Here is a 26,823-nt window from a genome sequence, read left to right as displayed (position 1 = left end):
GTTTTTCACGCCACGCAGGCCCCATAGAAATGAATGGGGATGCATGAAAGCAAGTGCGGATGCAATGCGATTTTCACGCATGGTTGCTAAGGAGACGAGGGATGAGTTACCCGGGGACCCCATTTACTTTATTATTTTCCATTATACCATGGTTATAATAGAAAATAGTAGCATTCTTTAATTCAGAATGCTAAGTAAAAGGTCCATTGTGGGGTTAAAAAATAAAATAAATCATCACCTTATCCACTTGATCGCGCAGCTGGGCTCGTCTTCTTTCTTCCTCTTCTTGCAGGATCTGGCTGGAAAAGGACCTTCGGTGACGTCATCCGTCAGCGCAGGTCCTGCTGAATGAAGATAGCAGATTTATGTCACCAAAGGTCCTTTTGCAGGTCCTGAAAGAAGAAGCAAGAAGAGGATGCCGGCTGTGCAATCAATTGGAACAGGTAAGTTAATTATTTTTTATTTTTTAACCACTCAATCCACATTTTAGTAAGTATTCTGTATTAAGAATGCTATTATTTTCCCTTATAACCACGTTATAAGGGAAAATAATAAAATATACAGAACACCTAACCCAAACCCGAACTTCAGTGAAGAAGTCCGGGTTTGGGTCTGGGTACCACAGTCAGTTTTTTATCACGCGCATGCACACATTGCACCTGCGCGATAAAAACTGAACATCGGAATGCAATCGCAGTCAACACTGACTGCAATTGCATACCTACTCGCACGATTTTCCCTGATCGCAGACGCAATTATCCGGACACGCTTGTCTGCAAGGGTCCTAAGGGGCCATTCACACGACCGTGTTTTGCAGTCCACAAAAGACCGATTGCGGATAAGAATAGGACATGTTCTCTCTTTTTTGCGGGGTCACGGAACGGAACTATGGATGCAGACAGCATGAATGGATCTGCACCTATTCCGCAAAATTGCGAAATCATCACACCTCCAGCTTTTTTCACAGGAACAAGATGATGCTGCAACGTATGCGCGTCTTTCCCAATAATGTGAGTTTCTTGAGGACAGAGAATGTCTGTTTGAAGTGAGAGAACCTCCTTCCACATAGATCTTTTTTGTGGGCAATTAAGACCCTTTACATTACGTGAGGTAAAATGGACCACCATTTTTAAAGTACAGCACCCAAACTGCAGTCAGGACGGCAAAAAATGAACATAATCAAAAAGAAAAACTATGAATATTATGGTAAATAAAACAGTGGGGAGATGTTGTGAGTACGCAAAGCAGTTGTGATTGGGGTCAACCGTTGGAGTGTGGCCGCTAAAAGGTCGGTAAAAAGTTTCACCGTATGGTACGGTTACGGAAGTGTCTTGAGTTTGAGCGCTCAGCATAATGGCCTCCTTCACATGGAAATAATGTATTCTGGCCAAGGAATCTCTAGGAATAGACGCCGCCAAGTGTTAAGGCTGTGGTACTGTGTGCGCCCCGGCCAATTATCAAGTCATAAGCAATTCTCTTAGCAGGGTTTTAATTAACTGTTATACACAGTCAGCCCTGACAGGGGCACTGTTTCCAGAATACCCATGAACTTAATGTTATTATGACGTGTGCGGTCTTCAATGTCAGCTATTTTGGGTTTCAGTTGTTCTACCTCATCAGCCATATTAGTGTGTGCATCAATCACAGTATCCTGAGAATTAGCACGGTGGCTCAGTGGTAAGCACTGGTGCCTTGCAACGCTGGGGTCTTAGGGTTGAATCCGACCGAGGACAACATCTGCAGGGAGTTTGTATGTTCTTCCTGTGTTTGTGTGGGTTTACTCCCACACTCCAAAGACATGCTAGTAGAGAACTAGTAGATTGTGAGCTCCATTAGGGACAACTTAATGCTAATGTCTGTAAAGCGCTGCAGAATACAGTAGTGCTATATAAGTGCATAAAATAAATTAGTAAACTCGTCCAACTCTTGTATAGTAGTAATAGGTGGCAGCAAAGCCCTCTTGCATAGATGTTTTCAGGGCTAATAGCATGCTTTTCCACACTAACATCTCCTACAGCTGGAGAGTGAGGACTATGAAGGGGGCATTGCATTGAGGAGAGTGAGGGAGAGCAGCCCTGCGTGACGGCAGGAAGTCCGCGATGCTCCGCTGGCTGCTGTGGGAGTCCTAGGACACAAACGTCCTCTGGAGTAGAAGGTGGTGATGAAGCGGCAGCTGTACTCCCCGCTAACTGTATTGTGATGGGCTCTGGAAGGGAAGGAGACTGTGGAGGAGATGGTTCTGTTCTGTCCCCACATGAAGGCGAATGAAGGTGTAACTGATAATGCCTTTGTGACTGTCCTACCTTCATATCCAAGCAGTGGAGCAGACCGGACCGGCAGATGCTCAGGTTAGATGGACCCAGACGTAGACATGAGGATGCAATCAAACGTGGGTTTATTTGATCCAGAGCAGTGACATACAGTGATGCAATACAGGAATGCAGTAGATGCTGTCATGTGGATGTCTTTTCTGAGGCTAACTGCTGAGGCTACTGCTGAGGCAACTGCTGGTCAAAAACTGATGCCTTCACAAGCCGAGGTGTGTGTCTCCAGTCACAAAGAATGCAGCACTAAAAAAGGCTACAGGAAGTGACCAGGCCCAAGGCTGCTAAAACCACGCCCAGAGATAAAACTTTATAGACAACGAACGAGGCGTGCAGCATACAAATTCCGGCCAGCAGATGGCAGCAGAGAACAATAGACTTAAACAACATAGGTAAAACAAGAAATAATACAGTGCAGAAATTCAATATGAAAGGAACAGCACACTCCCCGTCTGAAATTCACTTTGGGGATTTCACTATGACGAATGTCCATAAAATATAAACAACCTGTAAAAGAAAAACAAGTTAGAATGCAAACATAGATTAGTCCTGTTTTCAACTTGGAATGGAGAAGATCTGCGAAGCTAGATACAGTCCTGTTCACCCATCAGGGACGTTCTCGATGGGTCTCATCCAACTGGAGAAACGTTCAAAGCGCTGACAACCGAAGCTGGCGTTTTGCTTTGTTCCAGTGACTAATGCACTATCTTCAGCGCGGATTTCTGGATCATTATCCGGATCCTGGATGCTGAAAACTTCCTGTACACATTCGTCTGCCTCTCCAAGCAGAAACTCTGGACCTGTAAGCCAAGTAGAGTTAGTAAAGGAACCTATAGACATAGGCCTAGTGGCGTGTTCTGCTGGATTAAGTTCAGATGGTACATAGTGCCATTGTTCAGGCTTGGAAGACCTCCTGATTCTCTCTATGCGGTTACTAACGTACACATAAATCGCTTGGTCCGATTGTGGATGTAACCTAAAACGACCTTACTGTCGGTGTAATACTGGACTTCAGCTATGTCGACACCCAGTTCTTGTTGTATGAAATCCGCAATCTCCACTGCCAACACGGTCCCACAGAGTTCCAGTCTGGGAATAATATGATCGGGCTTGGGGGCTAACTTAGCCTTACCAAAGACGAATCCAACGTGATTTTGGTTGTTGGGTTCTGTCACCTTCAGATAGGCGACCGCTGCGATGGCCTCCGTGGAGGCGTCCGAGAACACGTGGAGTTCTTTTTTTATGCTAGAGGAAATTGAGGTTTTAATATAGCATCTCGGGATGTGGATCTCATCCAAGGCACACAAAGATCGCTTCCAGGCTTCCCATTTTTGCTCTTTCTCGGAGGGAAGTGGGGTATCCCAATCCTTGACTGTTTTAGAAAACTGTCTCAGTAGAGATTTACCTTGTATGGTAATGGGCGCTACAAATCCCAGCGGATCAAATAGGCTGTTTACCACTGATAGGACGCCTCGCTTTGTGAATGGCTTGTCTGCACAACTTATCTGAAAACCGAAGGAGTCGGCCGAGAGATCCCATCTGAGGCCCAAGCTCCTCTGCACAGGTGGACTGTCCAGTCCCAAGTTAATGTCCTTGAATCCTGGTGCATGATCGCCTGATTCGAAGGCCCTCATAACGGCCAGGCTGTTTGAAGCAATTTTGTGTAGTCTAAGTTTAGCTTGGTACAACATACTTTGAGTCCTTTTGAGCAGATCGATAGCCGCTTCTTCAGTAGGTAGTGATTTGAGTCCATCGTCTACGTAGAAGTCCTTTTCTACAAAGTCTCTGGCGTCTTTACCGTACTCGGATTCTCCCTCTAATGCAGTTCGCCGAAGGCCGTAAGTTGCCACGGCAGGTGAAGGGCTGTTTCCAAATACGTGCACCCTCATACGATATTCTGCCATCTCTGCGTTGGTGTCGTTATTCTTGTACCAAGAAACCTGAGGAAATTCCGGTGGTCCTCTCTGACTACGAAACAGTGGAACATCTGTTCAATGTCGGCGGTGATGGCAACGAGCTCTTTTCTGAACCTCATCAGCACTCCAACTAGGTTATTCGTCAGATTAGGACCTGTGAGAAGGACATCATTAAGCGATACACCTTGATGTTTGGCACTTGAGTCGAAAACGACCCTAATTTGATTAGGTTTCCGTGGGTGATACACTCCAAATGAAGGCAAGTACCAGCACTCGTCATTCTTTCCTAAGGATGGAGCTGGTTCTGCGTGGTTGTTGCGGAATATTTTGTCGATAAAGGCAACGATGTGTTCTCTCATCTCAGGCTTACTGTTCATGGTACGCTGAAGAGAGTTAAATCTAGACAGAGCTTGTTCCCTATTGTTCGGGAGTCTCACCCTGGTAGCTCGGAAGGGTAATGGAGAAACCCAGTGATTGGTTTCGTCTTTAAAGAACTCATTGTCCATTATCTTGATAAATTCTCTGTCCTCTACTGACAAAGCTACTTTATCATCGTCCTTGCTGGTATGAAAGACTAATCTTCCCAAGTTGTCAGCAAAGTAGGGAGGAATGTCGTCAGGTGGTTGTATGAGGTCTGGAGGCTTCTCTTTCACCTCGTAGTGATGAGGGCAAGGCTTAATGCAAGTTGTGCGTCCATCTCCACGCACGTACGTTTTGAATGAGTGGATTTTCGGCTGATCCAAGCATACATTTCCTATGACTACCCATCCCAAGTCCAGTCTCTGGGCGTATGGTGCATAGTCGGGACCATTACACTGTTGACGCACCTTGTGTACCCTTAGATTGTCTCTGCCAAGCAGGAGTAGAATCTCGGCGTTGTTGTCTATAGGTGGGATAACGTTGGCTAGGTGTGGATGGTGAAATGCAGCTTCCGGGGTAGGAATTTCATCCCTATGGTTGGGTATTTGATCGCATTCGATCAGCGTCGGTAGAGGTATTTCCGTATTCCCACTGACGGAACAAGCAATGAATCCTTGTGCCCTCCTGCCGCTAGTCTCTATGCGACCCGAGCAGGTGTTTAAGATGTAGGGTTCCGACGGTCCCTTTATTCAAAAGGCTTCACGGTTGCTTTGGTCGTCAATGATGGCATACATTTTTACTGCCTTTTCTGGTAGCCCCTCCGGGTAGACCTTGATTAGGCATATGCGGGCACAACATTTCTCACTCTGGCCCTCCCCACATACGTCCGAGCATGAGCAGGAAACAGCGGTGGCTGTGTTAGCGTGGTTCTGGGGCTCCCCGCCATGACTTTGAGCAGGACTGGTGGTGACAGCAGCAGGTGAATCCCTTGTGAGTGGAGTTGGGTGCATAGCTGAGGCATGTCTTTCACTATGACACTCCTCACACTTGATAATGGATTTACAGTCCTTAGCCATGTGCTCCAATGAAGCGCAGCACCTGAAGCATACCCCAAGCTCGGTGAGGACTTTCTTGTGCTCCTGTATGGTTTTGGATCTAAATCCTCTGCATTTGTTCAGTGAGTGTGGTTTTTTATGAATGGGACATTCACGATTGAAGGCCTTGTCTCCTGATGAGGTAGTGTACTGTCTACCAGTGGGTACTGCAGATGATGGTAGGTTAGTCTTTCTAACATTCACGGTGTTCTTAAAGTCTCTGTGTTTATGTACAATACTTTCGTACCTTGATGATGGTGTCACTGAGGCTGAAGTATTGAACTCCAGGAAGTCGAGGCTGGGGTCATTCCTCATCTGGGACTGTTCATCGATGAATCTACAGAAATGAATAAATGGGGGAAAGGTGACGTCATGCACTCTTTTGTACCTTGAGACTGATGCCGCCCACTTCTCTTGCAGGCTGTATGGTAACTTCACGACTATTGGGTTCACCCCATGGGCTGTATCCAGGTAGCACAGCCCGGACAGACGAGGGTCTCTTTTGGCAAGCTCCAGTTCCATGAGCAAATCACTTAAATCCTGAAGCTTATGGACGTCTCTGAGGCTGATCTTTGGGACGTTCTGCAGTCTCCTGAATAGTGCCTTCTCTATTGCTTCTGCACTGCCAAAGGTGCGTTCGAGTCTCTGCCAGGCTGCAGCGAGACCTGCTTCTGCTTGTCCCACATAGACAGTTCTAAGGCTCTTGATGCGATTTGTGGAGCCTGGGCCCAGCCATTTGATCATGAGGTCGAGCTCCTGCTCTGCGGTTAGGTTGAGGTTGGCGATGGCGGCTTTGAAGGTTGCCTTCCAGGCTCTGTAGCTCTCCGCATGGTCATCAAATTTTGAGAGACTGGTGTTAATTAGCTCTCTGCTCACCATAAACCTGGCAAACTCAGACATATCTGATTTCTCACTGCTTGTTGCCATGACAACTTGTGATGCCCCTGGGGCGTATAGGCTGCGTGGCGTGAAAGGGTGAGATGCTTCCGGGTAGAATGATGTTGCTGCAGGGTTGAGCTGTGGTCTAGCCTCTGTAGATTCTGATGACTGCTGCTTGAGCTGTGGAGGTAGGCCAGGAAACACCTGGTAGCCATCTTGCTGTAATAACTGCCATTGAGAGGGCGCGTCTGGGCGACTGTTATTGGATTGCTCGGGTGCTGTGGGTGTCACTGGCCCTGCAGGTAGAGCTGACTTGGAGGTTTCGGTGTTGTTGGCTTGGACAGTACTGCAAACTGGGGGTGGTGCAGATAACTGTTTCAGTACGTAGTCGCTGGTGCGATCAACTGGATCGTCTATCTCCTCTGGTGGTAAGCAGACTGAATCAATGCTTGCTCAAGTAGTCTTACTTTTGCTAATGCGATTTCCTCTTCCCTCTCTGATTCAAGGATCTTTATTCGAGCCTCTGCTTCTTCCCTCTTGGCCGCTGCCGTCTGTGCTTCTGCCCTCGCACGGACTTCTTTTTCGGTGAAGGAACGCCTCACTTTGGATTGCTCTGCATTTATGCGGGCCTCTAGTAATCTGTCGCTCAGGGCGGAGCTTCTAGAGCATGATGATCTGTAGGACCGCGAGGAATGTTTGGATGAATGCGATCTGTGTGATCTGGTTTCTTGCAAATTAGAGATGCGGAGTTCCACTTTATCTTTAGCGTCCAGCACCATGGCGTCTCTTTGTCTGTCTATTGATTCTGCCTTGCACAATTCTGACGGGGCCTCTTCAATATTAGAGTCTTTTAGAAAGGTTATATACCTTGTGGACAGTCTCTTGTATCTTTCATGGGCTGCGTTCAGCCGCCCGACGGCAACTTGTAAACTGGTGGCATCGCCTGAGGAGGACTTAAGTCCTGATATGAGAGAGGAAACTCGTTCCCATAGCTCTTCCAGGTTGTCACATAGCTCATCTTTCATGGTGTGATAGTTTTCTGTGATCTTTATAGTTGGTTTGAGAGAGCGCCTTGGTCGCGTGACTTGGTCTGCTGGAAGTGTGGGTTCTACCTCCAGCTCTTCATAATGATCAGTATCAGGTTGCATTTGCTTTGTTTCATCACTGGGGAACTGTACGAGGTCCTTTTCGGCCATTTTAATTTAAGGTGCGCTGTCTCTTTAAGAAATCAAACTTTTGAATAGGGGGCTGAAAATTGCAGTGCGGCTCAGATGAGGCACCCCGGGGAGGTTCCCAAAGTCCTTTTAGTGAATTGCGGGGTTTTGGTTTAAGGGAGGCCCTGCGTGCGTGAACAGTTCTTATATCATGCGAGCAAGGGTTAATATATGATGTAGAAAGTGGCTTGGCGAGTAGTGGAGGACTTCCAGGCGAGACTATATCTACTGCGGACACGCCGTGCTTCCCCTTAGGCTTATGGGACGTGCACTGTTGCCGGGCAGATTTTCTGGGAGTGGGCCTGTTGCAGGGGAGGTTCCTGAGTGTGGTACTGGGCTCTGAGGGAATCTGTAGCCGGGCATTGGACATTCAGACGGATATTGACTGGGGTATAAGGCTTTAAGGCAGTTTTTGACTGTTCTGTCCCCACATGAAGGCGATTGAAGGTGTAACTGATAATGGATTTGTGACTGTCCTACCTTCGTATCCAAGCAGTGGAGCAGACCGGACCGGCAGATGCTCAGGTTAGATGGATCCAGACGTAGACATGAGGATGCAATCAAACGTGGGTTTATTTGATCCAGAGCAGTGACATACAGTGATGCAATACAGGAATGCAGTAGATGCTGTGGTGTGGATGTCTTTTCTGAGGCTAACTGCTGAGGCTAACTGCTGAGGCTACTGCTGAGGCAACTGCTGGTCAAAAACTGATGCCTTCACAAGCCGAGGTGTGTGTCTCCAGTCACAAAGGAATGCAGCACTGAAAAAGGCTACAGGAAGTGACCAGGCCCAAGGCTGCAAAAACCACGCCCAGAGATAAAACTTTATAGACAACGAACGAGGCGTGCAGCATACAAATTCCGGCCAGCAGATGGCAGCAGAGAACAATAGACTTAAACAACATAGGTAAAACAAGAAATAATACAGTGCAGAAATTCAATATGAAAGGAACAGCACAGGTTCTGGTGGGCCAGAGCGCATGCACGTAGCGCCGCCATCTTTGACGTGCTCTGCTTTAAAATAGTGCCAGACTTCCGGTCTCATTTGGGGGGGCACTTTGTGCGCCTTTCTCATACTGCAGGATGATAAATGCAAGTCTGGGGTCCAAATAAGGTGCAAATCGCTACATTAAACAGGGGTTAAATGGTCGCTGGGTTGGAGAGCTCTGTGTTCAGACACAGAAGATCGACATGTAAAATAGGGAAGAATAGCACATAGTCTTTTTGGGTATAAATAGCACTTTAGTCCCTTAAAGGGGTTTTCCAGGATTTAACAGGAGATGGTATATACTCAGGATAGACCATCATTATCTGGTTGGCGAGGGTGCGGAGTGTCGGATCAGCTATTCTGCAGTAGCGCTGGTGCTGGAAGGCTGCACCGGAACCAAACAGATCCGTCCGTTGTCTGGTGGATGGAGCTGGCTACTGCAGCGCCGCTTCCATTCACTTCAATGAGCTGTGTGCCGTAAGCTACTTCAGTACTGCTGATTGGCGGTGGCGCTGGATGTTGGACCCCTGCAATCAAATAGCGATGGCCTTTCCTGATGATAGGCTATCACTTGTGAAATCCTGGAGAAACCTTTCAAAATGATATGATGTTTTATGACTTCTTTAAGATTTCTCCGGCATGTTTAGCTCTGAAATGAATGCACATTTACAATCTTTTAATAAACCCGCCTGAGCTTCTCGGCATAGCTATTTTCCTTCATTCTAATGATCTAGCAATCTTGTCGATATGTATAAATGGCTCCGAGCCTGAGTACTTTAAAATGACTCCTATTTTCCAACACAGAGGTAATAGGAAGAGGCTTCTAATGTGCTTGTTATAAATAGGAATCCAAGTGGAAAAAGAACGCTTGTATATTTTATGTTTCTGTAATACTTATATAGAGTGCGGGGCAGCATTCACATTTAGATTACCTTTTTGTGTGCTTCCTTCCCTTGTTTATATACTCCTCAACATTAAAACTGCACCACCAAGTAGGTACAGTCGTGGAATTCTGGAAAATACAGGATGGATAGACGTGTTAATGATGTGCCAATGATAAAATAGACATCTTGATTTATTCAGTATCGAATATTTTCCCTGACAAAGCCGGTACGCCAACCGAAACATGTCGGGAGGGTTAGTCTGCAGTTGTCTTTAAGCAGGGAACCGCTGCGCTACTGGCAACGAGCTAGTTGCTTTCATTCTATATGAATGAGTGTGACACGGTGGGAAGGGACAGCACCTTAGCCATTATCAGGGAGAACGTGTGTGAAGCTACTGACTGCCATCTCCCCTCCCTCCCTCCCCCACTTAGTATGGGGAGACCATAGTGTGGAAGAGGTCTTCTCCACTCAAAGTGTAAATGAGTTAGTATGAGAAGTTCTGACAGGCAATCTTGGTCTAATTGATGCAGCAATTCGCTGATCACCTCACACCGCTATCCTGTTCTGCCACACTGAATGCACTTGGGCCCGTCAATCATCATAATTCGCTGTTGGCAGCTCCCTTTGAAATTGCCAACCAATGATGTCCCAGATGTGCTCAATGAGGGACAAGTCTGAAGATGCTACAGGCCATGGTAGCACGTTTAGGCCACGCAAGCTGCTCACAGTAGCACAAGCATCATGCGGCCTGGCGTTGTCCTGCTGAAAAACAGCTTTGGGGATACTTTGGAGAAATGGCCGTACCACTAGTTCCACAACCAAATCACTTTAATGCCAAACTGTTAGTGTACCTGAAATGAAGACTAGATGGGTCCAGTACATTAGTACATTATGCCACCCCACACCATAATCTCGAGAGTAGGACCGGTGTGATGTTCCCTTCTGAAGGCCTCTTCATAGCTTTGCCCACATGGTTTCCAGACCGTCATTGTATTCAAGACAAAAGCAGAACTAATCACTGAAGAGTAATGACCTCCATTCTAGCTTCCATTGCTATCCTGCTGTACATCATGATAGCCTTTGAGAACTGTGGTGTGAGGTGAATAAAACATCTGTAGCTGGATGTCTGGCTCGTAGCCCAATGTTGTGCAAATGACTTTTGTTTGTTTGTGTAGATACTGTTTGCCGCCCTAGGCTTGGGATGTGAGTAGTGAACTACAAGCCATTCTTCTAATCAGACGATCCGTCTGTGCCGAGGTTCACTTCTCTACACCGGTTGTCATTCCAGTTCATCGTTGTTCTCTTAAAGGGAACCTGTCATCAACTTTATGCTGACCGTACTAAGGGCAGTTTAAAGTAGTGACAGAAATGCTGATTTCAGCGATGTGTCACACATCAGCTAAAAGTAAGTGGTTGCCGAGAACCAGCATCATAATCACTGCAGACTAGGCCTTGAAAAGAGTCAAATCTACCTGAGAAGAGTCATGGTCATTCATGAATTCCTGCTCTCCTGCCCACCTGCTGATGACTGACAGTCTTCTACCTAGTTTTCTCCCTTTCTCTCTAATAGAGAACTGCCAATCATCAGCAGATGGGCGAGGAGGGCAGGAGATTATGAATAACCAGGACTCTTCTCAGGTAGATTTGACTCTTTTCAAGGCCTGGGCTGCAATGATTATGATGCTGGTTCTCGGCAACCACTTACTTTTAGCTCATGAGTGACACCGCTGACATCAGCATTTCTGTCACTATTTTATACTGCCCTCAGTGAGGTTAGCATATAGTTGATGACAGGTTCCCTTTAACTACCAGGACACATAATGTTGAACAGGGCTGAGGTCTCACCTACTATTTCTTTAACTTGCGTAAACGTACGGCTTATCCTTCTCGGTGTTGCAGTTTCAAAGTTGAGGCGTACAAAAAAAACCATTTTACTGATTTAAAGTTTTATACGTTTCTTTCTTTTCTTTCAGAAATTATGCGTTCCAATGGATTTTGTTTAGCGAACACAGAGACAATAGTCATCGACCACAGCCTCCCACATGTGAAAGATCCCGACTTGGATGTAGACTCAACCGATCATTTGTGAGTACTCCACATACTCTTTATAGAAATAAAACATATTCTCATCTTGCTGGCCAGGGTATCTGTTATTAGAGGGTAAGTCCAACTTTTAGGCAATTACCTTGCCTTGGCATGCCTATGTCCCAGCATAAGAAGAGTTCAATACCTCTCATTTAAGACCAACATTAAAATGTTTTCTGCCGTCACTAATTTCCACACAAAGTCCCCGTTTTCCGCTCTTGCCGTACTCATAGGAAACAGATCTGGGGTGCTGCTTTCAATGTCTGTTCAATGTCTGTGACTGAAACTAGTCATACACACACAACATACTATAAATGTATGCAGAACATGCCAATTCTGAGAGGCCGACATAACATTGAATGTGTATAGGGGCCTCCCAACTCTCCCAGAACGGTAAATATCGGGAGAGATTACCATCAGGCTGTTGGGTTTCATCTGCCCAATCCTTTTGTTGTCGGGTAGATGAGCCACTGCTAAAGGTGTCTCCCAGTTGAGGACATATTCTAGTAATGCATGCTTGGCCGGACATGTATGTGTATGGAGGGGTTTACCTATCTAATGTGTATGGCTAGTAGCACTGGGCGATTTTGCCCAAAAATAAAATCTAGATTTTTGGTCAACCTTATGGACGATTTTTGATTTGAATCTCGATTTTATTATTTTTGTTAATTAAACTGAAAAAAATAATAATAATAATATGCCAAGACTATACAGACTGGCAATGCAGGGGTTACTGTATATAGACCGTCAGTGCAGGTCTACTTGCTGCACTAAGTGGGCTTTTAAATAAGTGGAGTTTAAAGAAAGGAGCAAGAAACTAAGGTTTGATAGATTTTCCTTGTGTGTTGTTGGCTTGATTCTAGCTAGTCCTCCAACTACAGCAGACAGGATCTAATTCTAACTCATATTTACTGTTTTCCATCTTTACTGTACATCCTCATTTAAACATGTGCTCCATGGACAAGGCTACTAAGTGTGTGTCCTGTGCAATGTATGCGTGCCTTGAAGAGCCTTTCGGGGGTGAATACATTTGCACTAGATGCAATCATGTTGCATATTTGGAAGCCCAGATCTTGGATCTAAATAAGCAGCTTGAAACACTTAGGGCCATTGCAGACCTGGAGAGAGGCTTAGACCTCACTGTGCAGGCACTGACTGGGGTCAGTGAAATGGAGGTGGGAGGAGGAGGGCAAGATCAGGACTATCAGGTCAGCAGTTGGGTTAATGTAGGAAGAAGGGGTAGAGGAAAAAGTGCCAGGGAGGCTAGTCCTGAGCTAGCACGCCCTAGTAAATATGCCTGATATCAGGCATGAAAGCCCAGGGCCAGCAACACTGCAGCAGGGCGTTTCTCCTAGCAACCGGAAGGATGACCGCTGCAGGAAGGATGGGAAAAGGAGTGCAGCAAAGGTCTGACAGATGATGGTGGTAGGAGACTCTATTATTAGGAGGACAGACAAGGTCATCTGTCGCCAAGACTGTGAATGCCGAACAGTGTGTTGTCTTCCGGGTGCTCGGGTTCGGCATTTTGCGGATCGGATTGACAGATTGCTGGGTGTGGCTGGGGAAGACCGGGCGGTCATGGTACACATTGGCACCAATGACAAAGTCAGGGGGAGATGGAAGGTCCTTAAAAATTATTTTAGGGAACTAGGAGAGAAGCTCAAGTCCAGGATCTCCAAGGTAGTCTTTTCAGAAATACTACCAGTGCCACGAGCGTCACCAGCGAGACAACGGGAGTTAGGGAGTTAAATAAGTGGCTCAGAAGCTGGTACAGGAAGGAAGGGTTTGGGTTCATGGAGAATTGGGCCGACTTCTGTCGGTTACAGGCTCTACAGTAAGGACGGGCTGCATCTTAATGGGGAGGGTGCAACTGCACTGGGGGGAAAATGGTTATGCAACGTGCGCCTCCCCCCAGGGCCCCTATAATCGCATCCCAGGTTTAGCTGGAATTGCCAAGTGGTGTAGTGCGGCCTAAATGTCACTTATTGTGTGTCACAGTGCTCCTACCTGGATACTGCTGGACCCCAGGCTTTGAGTCCGAAGCAATAAATAGGAGGAATAATTGAGGGATGGAGGAAAAATAACTTGAGTCCAGACCTTGAGATGAAGTTCAATGGCAGCTTTACTTGAATAAAAGTTTCTCCAAAACAGTTTTCAGGCTTTGTCTTGGTTCCAGCAGGCTTTAGCACGAACTGGCAGGCAAACTCAACTCTGCTTTTTCTCTTTCTCTCTGCTGTACTGACAGGCTAGCTTAGTAACTTTGATTCCTTCTTTATGCTGCACTCCACTCTTTAGTCTGACTTAGTTTCAGCCAAGGAATAGGTTAGTGTCCTGTCAGCTCCAACATGGAGTCTAAACTGGAATAATCTAGAACTGCCACCCCTCCTTCTGGTAGCAAACAGGACTGGCCCACTTCTGCCCAAGTGGGGAAGAATGGAATGGTGAGTTCTATTTTGTCTAAGGGCTCTTTCACACTTGCGTTGTCCGGATCTGTCGTGCACTCCATTTGCCGGAGGTGCCCGCCGGATCCGGAAAAACGCAAGTGAACTGAAAACATTTGAAGACGGATACGTCTTCAAAATGCGTTCAGTGTTACTATGGCACCCAGGACGCTATTAAAGTCCTGGCTGCCATAGTAGTAGTGGGGAGCGGGGGAGCAGTATACTTACAGTCCGTGCGGCTCCCCGGGCGCTCCAGAATGATGTCAGAGCGCCCCATGCGCATGGATCACGTGATCACATGGATCACGTCATCCATGCGCATGGGGCTCTCTGACGTCACTCTGGAGCGCCCGGGGAGCTGCACGGACGGTAAGTACACTGCTCCCCCGCTCCCCACTACACTTTACCATGGCAAACAGGACTTTAGCGTCCCGGCAGCCATGGTAACCACTCTGAAAAAGCTAAACGTCGGATCCGGCAATGCGCCGAAACGACGTTTAGCTTAAGGCCGGATCCGGATCAATGCCTTTCAATGGGCATTAATTCCGGATCCGGCCTTGCGGCAAGTGTTCAGGATTTTTGACCGGAGCAAAAAGCGCAGCATGCTGCGGTATTTCCTCCGGCCAAAAAACGTTCCGTTCCGGAACTGAAGACATCCTGATGCATCCTGAACGGATTTCTCTCCATTCAGAATGCATTAGGATAATCCTGATCAGGATTCTTCCGGCATAGAGCCCCGACGACGGAACTCTATGCCGGAAGAAAAGAACGCAAGTGTGAAAGAGCCCTTAGATAGCTCTGTCAGAAACGCTGCCACCTGCTGGTGAACCAGGCATATTACATGTATAACTGTTGCATACAATATTATAGATGCACATTTTGATGAACATGGAACAGAATTACACAGATGACATACAGGTTAGCTCATTAGAGATAGTAACAGGGTGTAGGAGTGGTAACACCACTGCGGGGTGTTACAGTTAGATGGCTGGAGGAGCTTTTAAACTAGGATCGGGGGGGGGGGGTCATACTAATAAGGGGTTAGATAGTGTAGCTAGAGAGTGGGATGTAGGAGGGGACAGTGGGGATTTAGTAGGGGCTGGGGTTAGTGAGGAAAGTAGGGAGAAGACTGGGCAGAACTGTACACCGATGAAAAATAGAACTGCTGGTAACAAGAACCTGTTACATACAAACATCAACTAAGGTAACCAAAAAATTCTGGATAATCACTTTACAGATAATAGTAATTTAAAATGTATTTTCACAAATGCCAGAAGTCTAGCTAGCAAAATGGGGGAGCAAAATGGGGGAGCTGGAGGCTATGGTACTAGAAGAACACATACGTTATATTTAGGAAATATAGGATCAATAGAAAAGGTGGTGGTGTGTGCCTGTATGTGAGGAGTGATCTGAAGACAAGGGTGAAACAGGCAATTGTGGGTGCGGATGTGGAAACTTTATGGGTGGAAGTTAAAAGGGATATAAACACTGAAAAAATAATACTTGGTGTAATCTATAGATCCCCTAACATTACAGAGGAGAAAGGAGATAGAAGCTCAACTGTATAATCAAATAGAGCGGGCTGGTCCCAGACATTTACTGGGGTCATGATTCTGCCTCAACCGCAAAGGGGAGACAATTCCTCAACTTGCTGCAGGACAACTTTGTCAGCCAGTTTTATAGAAGATCACACTAGGGGAATGCTCTGTTGGATCTGGTAATCTCTAATGATACAGAGCTTGTTGGAAATGTTACTGTTCGAAAAAGGGGGCAGATCTGAGCATGGGGGTCTTGTTTGAGCATGGGTTGGTCAGGTCTGAGCATGGGGGGTCAGATCTGAGAAGGGGGAGATCTGAGCATTGGGGGGGAGATCTGAGCAATGAGGGTCTGAAATTGGAGTCTGATTTGTGTTGTCTGATCCGAGCATTGGGGGTCTGATTTGGAGGTCTGATGAGGTTTGGGGATCTTATTTTAGGTCAGATGAGGATTGGGGATCTTATTTAGGAGTCTGATCTGAGGTCTGATGAAAAATATATTTTTTCTTTTTTTCTCTGCTAATGAAAAATAAGAAGAAAATATTTTTATCAGACCTCAGATCAGATGAAAAATATTTTTTTTCTCGTATTTTTCTTTGTTAAAACCTAGGTGCATCTTGTAGGGCGAAAAATACGGTGACTCTTGTGTAAATGTATAGCTTGTGGCTCCTGGTAGTCATATGTTGTTGTTTTTTGGCTCTTTGTATCTGTAAGGTTGGCCACCCCTGCCCTACACTATAAGAAGCAAACTCTGTCAGGCAGAGCAAAGACACTGAAAAATGCCAATTTCCCTGGGTTGAGGGCAGCATTTCAGGGCATAGACTGGGTGCAGCTACTGTCACATAATAATACTGAGGATAAAAGGGAGAGCTATAAATCCACATTGAGTAATTGCACTAAAAAAATATTCCTTTAGGTAACAAGTATAAACGGCCAAAATTAAACCCCCCGTGGCTTACAGTTACTGTAAAAAGGGCAGTAAAAGACCAAAAATTGGCATTTAAAAAATACAAATCTGAGGGGTCAGCTGTAGCCTTTGAAGTTTACAAAGGGCTTAATAAAATCTGTAAAAATGAGATAAAATTGGCAAAAATACAAAATGAACAGCAGGAGGCAAAAGAGAGCAAAACAAATCCCCAATTTTTTTTTAAATACATAAATGATAAAAAAAAAACAAGGTCAGAGCAGGCAGGTCCACTATATAATGGTAAAGGGAGGGGGGTAGTCACTGAAGATAAGGAAAAGTCAGAGTTACTAAATGGGTTTTATAGCTCTGTATATACAAAATAAGAGAAAGGAGCTGATATCTGTGGTGCTGGGGCTGTTAGTACATCCAGTAATATACTCAATTAGCTAACTGTAGATTTGGTCCAAGATAAGTTAAAGGGGTTCTCCGGGCTTTTAATATTGATGACCTATCCTCAGCCGTGCCAGCGCTGCCTCCTCTTCACTGTTTACCTTCTCGCCGTCGCCTCTGCAGCGGTGAGCAGGTGTAATTACACCTAACCGTCCCATTCATTTCAATGGGACGGATCATTCCCATTCACTTGTATAGAAGCGATCTGTCCCATTGAAATGAATGGGACGGCTTGGGTGTAATTACACCTGGTCACCGCTGCAGAGGCGACGGCGAGAAGGTAAACAGTGAAGAGGAGGCAGCGCTGGCACGGCTTGCGCCTCCTCTTCAAACAGCTGATCGGCCTGGTGTCGAACCTGAGGATAGGTCATCAATATTAAAAGCCTGCAGAACCTCTTTAAATAAGGTAAATATGAACAAGGCTCCGGGTCTAGATGGATTACACCCAAGGTACCTAAAAATCTCAATTCAATCATTGATGTGCCCCTGTTTATAATTTTAAAAGATTCTCTAGGTACTGGTACAGAGCCAAGTGATTGGCGCAGAGCAAATGTGGTGCCCATATTCAATAAAGGATCTAGGTCCTCCACAGGTAATTATAGACCAGTTAGTTTAACTTCTGTTGTGGGAAAAATGTTTGAAGAACTCTTAAGGGACTATATACAGGAGTATGTGACTGTAAATCAGGGCTTGACAAATTTCCTTGGAATCTAGGAGCCAGCTAAAAAAGTTAGGAGCCAGGCGGAGCCGCGTCATAAAGCCCCCAGTAGGTGCCCCCATAGTGCTCCCCCCCCCCCCACTTTTCCATAGAGCCCCCCAATAATGCTGTATACCATGTTACATATACCGCCGTTCCGTCCCCGGACCCTATTGACTATAATGGGGACAGGGCGGAGCTCCGGCGCAGCGCGGCAGTTTGCGGTGAGAGGCCGCCGGACTAAAAAGTTGGACATGCAGTACTTTTAGTCCGGCGGCCTTTCACCATGCACTGCCGTGCTGCGCCAGAGCTCTGCCCCCATTATAGTCAATGGGGACGGAGCGGTGGTCTGGCGAAACAGCGGAAGGACGGATCCGACAGGGTGAACAGCCTGCCTGATCCGTCCTGCCGCAAGTGTGAAAGTACTCTTAGTTATATAGCTACTGAATGAGACAGAAGAAGGGATGCCTTTAACATATATATCTCCTTGAGAAGCCAATTTGATCCTAAAGGGTTAATTCAAACTGTAATCTAAACTGTGTCCTGTCACTTGTATCTCTCTGCTCCTGTCCCTTAATCTTATCACTGCTGCAACAAAAGCATCAGCCGACAGCCTCAGTGTAAACTGTTCTAGTGACTCACGGTTCTTTTAACTCAAAGAATCGAATGAGTCTCTAACTAATGGGATCTTTAGATTCTTTTAACCTGAGACTCATTCAATTCTTTCTAGACTCCCTCCTGTACTTGTGTCAGTGACCCAGAGCTGCTAGTGCTTGCCTTGCCTTAGCTCTGATTGGTTGGTGGGCGGGGAGGGGTGGGGCTGGCAGCAGCTTCCACTCTAGGATCAGATTACACTCCTCCCGAGCCCCTCCCCTCCCTGCTGCCAACGTCTCTGCTATTGTGTGCTGTGACGGAGCTGTTTCACACGGTGCTGCCTCCGGACAGAACGGCAGCTCAGCACCCATCCCCGGGCACCTTTGAAAACGGGCTGACAAATACCCAAGCGCCAGGACTAAATTCCTGGTCGCCATGGCGACCTGGCGCCTGGGATTTGTCGAGCCCTGCTGTAAATAATATTATAAGTGATAACCAACATGGGTTTACCAAGGACAGAAGTTGTCAGACTAACCTGATTTGTTTTTATGAGGAGGTGAGTAGTAGCCTTGACAGAGGGGCGGCTGTGGATGTAGTGTTTCTGGATTTTGCAAAGGCTTTAGATACTGTCCCTCATAGACATTTAATAGGTAAAGTAAGGTCTATAGGCTTGGAAAGTATAGTTTGTAATTGGATTGAAAACTGGGTAAAGGACCGTGTCCAGAGTTGTGGTCAATGATTCCTATTCAGAAGTGGTGTACCCCTAGGATCAGTGCTAGGCCCTCTATTATTTAAATTATTTATTAATGATATTGAGGAGGGGATTAATAGATTTATTTAAAAAAATTGATCCTGGACAACCCCTTCAATAATGAGTCTGTTTTCAGACTGTCTCTCCTGGATTCTGTCAGCTGACAGCTCATGTGAAGCCTTATCTCTGATCTCCTGACCTCATAAACACTCATTAAGGCCATATTTTTAATCAGTTTGATAAGAGGTTAGCTATAGTGGGTTTTTATGAGGTCAGAAGATCAGAGATAAAGCTTCACATTAGCTGCCAGAACTCAGGAGGGACTGTCAGCAAATAGACAGATTTTTAGCTGCATGTATCACAAAAACTGCTGAAAATTTTGAATAAAGACCATTTGAAAAAAATATATATATAAAAAATAAATGATTTTTAAATGCAGGGCAGGTGTCAGATTCCAGCCAAGACAATCTGGTGTAGAACCCAACGCTAGATGAGATGTTATGTGGCAGACAGGCAAAGATTATCATAGAAACGAGACATACTCACTGTATAAGTGATTTGTGTCTGCCACCACTCTCATCATCCTGAGCTGTGAAATATAGCATTACTGGCTTAATATTATGCCTTACACCGGCTGTCTGATTAGAATGCAGCGAATTGATTGGTGTAATTACTTTCAGCGCTGTGCGGGGTAGTGATACTACAGAGCAGGGTTATGTGCCTGTCACAGCTAGAGACATGGCAGTCCTCTGTGCCAGGGATCAACAACGGGGCACTTGTTTGATGCACTCAGGACCTTCTTTGAATGTTATCCGTCTCCTTGACATACTGAGCATTTCTGCGCCGAGTCAACCTCAGTTGTATCACCGCTACAGAGGGAAAAATGGGAGTGGGTCTGGAGAGAACTGTGCAAAAAGGGAACATTTGATCTTGTAGGTGCCAACCTGTCTGCAACACTCTGCCCCATTATTCATTGTGGCAATTGAATGATTGAACGAAATTATTTATGAAATGTTTTTTCCTTGAGTATTAGATCACCTGACTGCGCCCCTAAAAATCGTCTTTTATTGATTTTCATGATTTTCACAAATTTTACTGGTGTGATGCTGTAAGATATTACTAGTATTTAGATATTGTGGGAAATCGCCAAGACGGTATCCTTATTATCATGCTTGAAAGTGTTAGCATGTACTTTAACAGGGTATTCCAGTAGGTACAAGTTATCCCCTACCCACAGGATAGGGGATACAGTACAGTGCTCGGCTATCTCCGGAACGCCCATAGAAATGAATGGAGCAGCCACGCACATGTGTGACCGGCCGCTCCGGTCATTTTAGGGGAGCAGCAGTGTGCCTGCAAGGGTCCTACCGCTGGGATCTGATAGTTATCCCCTACATACCGAAATACCCCTTTAAGGCATTTGGATTTGGAATCCGGTAGCCTGTTCTAGCTGGGGATCAGGTTACCGGAGCTCAACGTATTCAGCATTGCCAGTTACAACCGTGTACCACTGGATTCCCTTTGGCTATAATGGGATCTGGGAGAGATCGGTGGCTCCTAGTAAATATACTGGGGTTTGGCTGGCTAAAAACTGCTGCACATAACAGTTTTTGTCCAGCTGATTCCTGGCATATATGTTATAAACCGTCCGGATCTCCGCCACATCCCATTATAGTCAATTCTAAACGCAACTGTAAACGGGGCCTCATGGGAACCTTTCATGTTGTACATGTGGTCCTAGTTTTATGAAAGCTTCAGTTTTCTAGACTTCAAAACCTAGTGGGCAGTCCTGCTTAGTGTCTGACAGCTATCTCTAGGCACAGTGATACAGGGAAGACTGTCAGTCAATGAGTAGGACCGCCCACTGGACTCCCAACCATAGAAAGAGCAGTTACGAGATATCCCTGTCCTTTTTCCACAAAAAGTTAATATCAATCTGCTCAGCTCCTCCTGGTCTGTACCATGCTGCACGCAGATCAGACACCATGTTTAACATGACTAGTTCTGCTTAAAAAGGGTATTCCCTTTTTCCCTGCCTCCATGACCCTATAACTTGGGGGAAGGGGACTGCTCCCATACTGCCTGTCTACACAGAGCACTCGCCCTTTTCAGGGTTATAGGGTGAGATAGGGCACAGCACCAAGACTCCCTCTGACTACACAAGACTCCATCTGATCCAGGCATCACCAATAGCCTCAGCTGATCCTAGCCTTCTGGTTGGTCGGGTAAGACTGCTTGCGTCTTCACAGGCGCAGCAGGTCTATTTTCCTTTCCTTGCTTTACCAGCAGTGGGGTATCTACACCCTGTACAGAATTATTAGGCAAATGAGTATTTTGACCACATCATCCTCTTTATGCATGTTGTCTTACTCCAAGCTGTATAGGCTCGAAAGCCTACTACCAATTAAGCATATTAGGTGATGTGCATCTCTGTAATGAGAAGGGTGTGGTCTAATGACATCAACACCCTATATCAGGTGTACATAATTATTAGGCAACTTCCTTTCCTTTGGCAAAATGGGTCAAAAGAAGGACTTGACAGGCTCAGAAAAGTCAAAAATAGTGAGATATCTTGCAGAGGGATGCAGCACTCTTAAAATTGCAAAGCTTCTGAAGCGTGATCATCGAACAATCAAGCGTTTCATTCAAAATAGTCAACAGGGTCGCAAGAAGCGTGTGGAAAAACCAAGGCGCAAAATAACTGCCCATGAACTGAGAAAAGTCAAGCGTGCAGCTGCCAAGATGCCACTTGCCACCAGTTTGGCCATATTTCAGAGCTGCAACATCACTGGAGTGCCCAAAAGCACAAGGTGTGCAATACTCAGAGACATGGCCAAGGTAAGAAAGGCTGAAAGATGACCACCACTGAACAAGACACACAAGCTGAAACGTCAAGACTGGGCCAAGAAATATCTCAAGACTGATTTTTCTAAGGTTTTATGGACTGATGAAATGAGAGTGAGTCTTGATGGGCCAGATGGATGGGCCCGTGGCTGGATTGGTAAAGGGCAGAGAGCTCCAGTCCGACTCAGACGCCAGCAAGGTGGAGGTGGAGTACTGGTTTGGGCTGGTATCATCAAAGATGAGCTTGTGGGGCCTTTTCGGGTTGAGGATGGAGTCAAGCTCAACTCCCAGTCCTACTGCCAGTTTCTGGAAGACACCTTCTTCAAGCAGTGGTACAGGAAGAAGTCTGCATCCTTCAAGAAAAACATGATTTTCATGCAGGACAATGCTCCATCACACGCGTCCAAGTACTCCACAGTGTGGCTGGCAAGAAAGGGTATAAAAGAAGAAAATCTAATGACATGGCCTCCTTGTTCACCTGATCTGAACCCCATTGAGAACCTGTGGTCCATCATCAAATGTGAGATTTACAAGGAGGGAAAACAGTACACCTCTCTGAACAGTGTCTGGGAGGCTGTGGTTGCTGCTGCACGCAACGTTGATGGTGAACAGATCAAAACACTGACAGAATCCATGGATGGCAGGCTTTTGAGTGTCCTTGCAAAGAAAGGTGGCTATATTGGTCACTGATTTGTTTTTGTTTTGTTTTTGAATGTCAGAAATGTATATTTGTGAATGTTGAGATGTTATATTGGTTTCACTGGTAAAAATAAATAATTGAAATGGGTATATATTTTTTTTTTGTTAAGTTGCGTAATAATTATGCACAGTAATAGTCACCTGCACACACAGATATCCCCCTAAAATAGCTAAAACTAAAAACAAACTAAAAACTACTTCCAAAAATATTCAGCTTTGATATTAATGAGTTTTTTGGGTTCATTGAGAACATGGTTGTTGTTCAATAATAAAATTAATCCTCAAAAATACAGCTTTCCTAATAATTCTGCACTCCCTGTATATACGGACCCCGTTACATGTTTGTATGTGTGTTATGTTGATGCATCCTCTGGTGTATATTATTTTATTGCATACCCTATAAAAGTTAAATTTTAATAAGGATATTTCCCCACACCTCCTGTGGTGGGCCCCTTTACATATTGAATCTTGAAATATCAGTGAGGCTTTTACATCTATCAGCTTCATTCAGCTTCTACTATTTTGGGGGGTATACGCCTTTTTGATCACTTGCTGTTGCAATTTTTGTGATGTAATGTGACAAAAAAGCCATTTTTTTTGACGTTTTTTTTTTTTTTTTTACTGTGTTCATTTGAGTGGTTAGGTCGTGTGATATTTTTATAGAGCTGTTTGTTACGGACGTGGCGATACCTAATATGTATACTTTATTTTTTTTTTTCACTTTAGCACAATAATAGCAGTTTTGAAGTAAAAAAAAACCCCGTATTTTTCGCTTTATAAGACGCACTTTTTCCCCCCCAAAAGTGGGGGGGAAATGGCTGTGCGTCTTATAAAGCGAATAGTTCACTGGCCGCTATGCTGCACAGCGCGGCCAGCGAAGTATAGTGTGGAGGGAGGAGACGGGGACACTCATGGCGAGGCCCGGTGCAGTGACTCTACTCTAATACACCGGGCCCCGCAACTGTTAAACATTCAATCTGATCTATATCTAATTGTATATGCTCTGTACGGTACTTACTGTAGTACCGCAAGTATAGCATTAAGACGGCGCAGACCGGCATCTCCCTCGGTCATGCGCCGCCTGCCGCAGCTCCCTCCTCATGCGCCGCCTGCTCCAGCTCCCGGTCTGCACCTGTTCATTCATAAAGTGAGATAAGCAGGCACATGAGGAGGGAGCTGGGGCAGGCGGCGCATGACCGAGGGAGCTGGGGCAGGCGGCGCATGACCGAGGGAGATGCCGGTCTGCGCCGTCTTAATGCTATACTTGCGGTACTACAGTAAGTACCGTACAGAGCATATACAATTAGATATAGATCAGATTGAATGTTTAACAGTTGCGGGGCCTGGTGTATTAGAGTAAAGTCACTGCACCGGGCCTCGCCATGAGTGTCCCCGCCTCCTCCCTCCACACTGATGCATCTGATGGGGGATCTGTAGATGACACTTATGGGGATCTGTGGATGACATAAGTGTCCTCCACAAAGCCCCATAAGTATCATCCACAGATCCCCCATTAGTGTAATCCACAGATCCCCCTCAGTGTCATGCACAGATCCCCCCTCAGTGTCATGCACAGATCCCCCCTCAGTGTCATGCACAGATCCCCCCTCAGTGTCATGCACAGATCCCCCCTCAGTGTCATGCACAGATCCCCCCTCAGTGTCATGCACAGATCCCCCCTCAGTGTCATGCACAGATCCCCCCTCAGTGTCATGCACAGATCCCCCCTCAGTGTCATTCACAGATCCCCCCTCAGTGTCATTCACAGATCCCCCCTCAGTGTCATTCACAGATCCCACCTCAGTGTCATCCACAGATCCCCCCTCAGTGTCATCCATAGATCCCCCCTCAGTGTCATCCACAGATCCCCCCTCAGTGTCATCTACAGATCCCCCCTCAGTGTCATCCACAGATCCCCCCTCAGTGTCATCCACAGATCCCCCCTCAGTGTCATCCACAGATCCCCCCTCAGTGTCATCCACAGATCCCCCCTCAGTGTCATCCACAGATCCCCCCTCAGTGTCATCCACAGATCCCTCCTCAGTGTCATCCACAGATCCCTCCTCAGTGTCATCCACAGATCCCCCCTCAGTGTCATCCACAGATTCCCCCTCAGTGTCATCCACAGATCCCCCATCAGTGTCATCCACAGATCCCCCCATAACAGTGCGTCATCCACAGATCCCCCCATAACAGTGCGTCATCCACAGATCCCCTCATAACAGTGTGTCATCCACAGATCCCCCATAACAGTGCGTCATCCACAGATCCCCCCATAACAGTGTCATCCACAGATCCCCATAACAGTGCGTCATCCACAGACCACCATTAGTTCAAAAGCTACCAAAAGCACACCTTTTGGTTTAAAATATTTTTTTCTTATTTTCCTCCTCAAAAACCTAGGTGCGTCTTATAAAGCGAAAAATACGGTAATCATATTTTTAGTGTCTCCATAGTCTGAGAGCCATAGTTATTGTATTTTTTGACCGATTCTCTTAGGTAGGGTCTAATTTTTTGCGGGATGAGGTGATGGTCTGGTTGGTACTATTTTGGGGGGCATACGCCTTTTTGATCACTTGCTGTTGCAATTTTTGTGATGTAATGTGACAAAAATGGCTTTTTTTTACACAGGTTTTTATTTTATTTTACGATGTTCACCTGTGTTAGGTCATGTAATATTTTTATAGAGCTGGTTGTTACGGACGTGGCGATACCTAATATGTATATATTTTTTTTATGTATTTTACTTTAGCACAATAATAGCAGTTTTGAAACAAAAAAAATGATGTTTTAGTGTCTCCATGTTCTGAGAGCTATAGTTTTTTTTATTTTTTGGGCGATTGTCTTAGGTAAGGGCTCATTTTTTGCGGGATGAGGTGACGATTTTATTGATACCATTTTGGGGGGCATACGTATTTTTGATCGCTTGGTGTAAGGTGACAAAAATTGCTTTTTTTTTTACACAGTTTTTATTTTTATTTTTTTATGGTATTTATCAGACAGGGTGGATCATGTGATATATTTATAGAGCCGGTCATTATGGACGCGGCGATACCTAATATGTGTGGGTTTTGGTTTTTTTTTCATTTTTTTTTATTATAAAATAAGGGGAAAGGGGGTTTTTCTTTTTTACTTTATTAATTTTATTACTTTATAAATTTTATAAAAACCCTTTTTTTTTTTACTTTACTTATGACATTCACTTTTAGGGGTCTGATCCCCTCTGCAATGCATTACAATACATCTGTATTATGATGCATTGCCTGTTAGTGTATGACACTGAGTCATACACTAACAGGTTGCCTAGGAGACCCAGCCTGAGGCTTAATTTCCTCGGCACCCGTAGAAGGCAGTTCCCGATGCCGTGCAAGGCATTGGGCAGCCTCTGCACGGCATCGGGCTGCCTTGTGTCGCATCGGGTCCCCGCCACAGCAGCGCGGGGACTCGATGCGATCGTTCACCTGACACAAACCTCTTCTATGTCGCGGTCAGAGCGGACCGCGGCATAGAAGGGGTTAATCTGCCGTCATTGGCTTTTACAGCGATGCCGGCGGATACAGCAGGGGCCCGGCTACCACGGACTGCCGGGCCCCTGCAGTGATCGCGCGCGCACTGCTCCGGTGCCTGCGCGATCACTATGACGTACTATTACGTCAAATTGCGGGAACTCAGTGGTTCCCATGACGTACGTCAAAGGTCGGGAAGGGGTTAAATACTTATATTATTAAAAAAAATCTCAAATACCTCTCATTAGTTATAATGGCTTATTTTGCCTGGGGAGCAACCATAAAATGTCCGCTGTCCGCTGTACACACAAAACCTGTCCTAATCACACAGCAGGACAAGTTACTTCAGAACACTGAGCTAAAGAGCTGCATCATCCTCCTCTCCTACATATCGGGGATTATAATCCTGAATACAGTTTAATATGATCTTCAGCTGAATCTCTGTAGGAATGGAGTTCATGAGGAAACATGAAGTAGAGAGAGGAGGCTGGTGATGTGGCTAATGAGCAGCAGCACTTGTATGCAATCTCCATTACCACAGTTTGTCCTGTCCCTCCTCTCTGTACTTCATGTCTCCTTATGAACTCCATTCCTACAGAGATTCAGCTGAAGATCATATTAAACTGTATTCAGTTTAATTCAGCTGACAATTAGC

The 26,823-nt window shown here is 45.7% G+C and overlaps 1 protein-coding gene across 2 annotated transcripts in view; it reads left to right on the top strand.

Moving 5' to 3' along the window:
* The window catches only part of PXDC1 (PX domain containing 1), a 92,917-nt gene that overhangs the window by 51,375 nt on the left and 14,719 nt on the right, over window positions 1-26,823 (top strand). For both annotated transcript variants that reach the window (XM_040432739.1, XM_040432738.1), the window contains one exon: window positions 11,633-11,744. In XM_040432739.1, coding sequence (XP_040288673.1) covers window positions 11,633-11,744 — 112 coding nt within the window. The remainder of the gene's footprint in view (window positions 1-11,632; window positions 11,745-26,823) is intronic.

Source organism: Bufo bufo, chromosome 5 (genome assembly GCF_905171765.1).
Source record: "Bufo bufo chromosome 5, aBufBuf1.1, whole genome shotgun sequence".
NCBI classification, from domain to species: Eukaryota; Metazoa; Chordata; class Amphibia; order Anura; family Bufonidae; genus Bufo; species Bufo bufo.
This window is presented reverse-complemented; position numbering and strand designations above follow the sequence as displayed.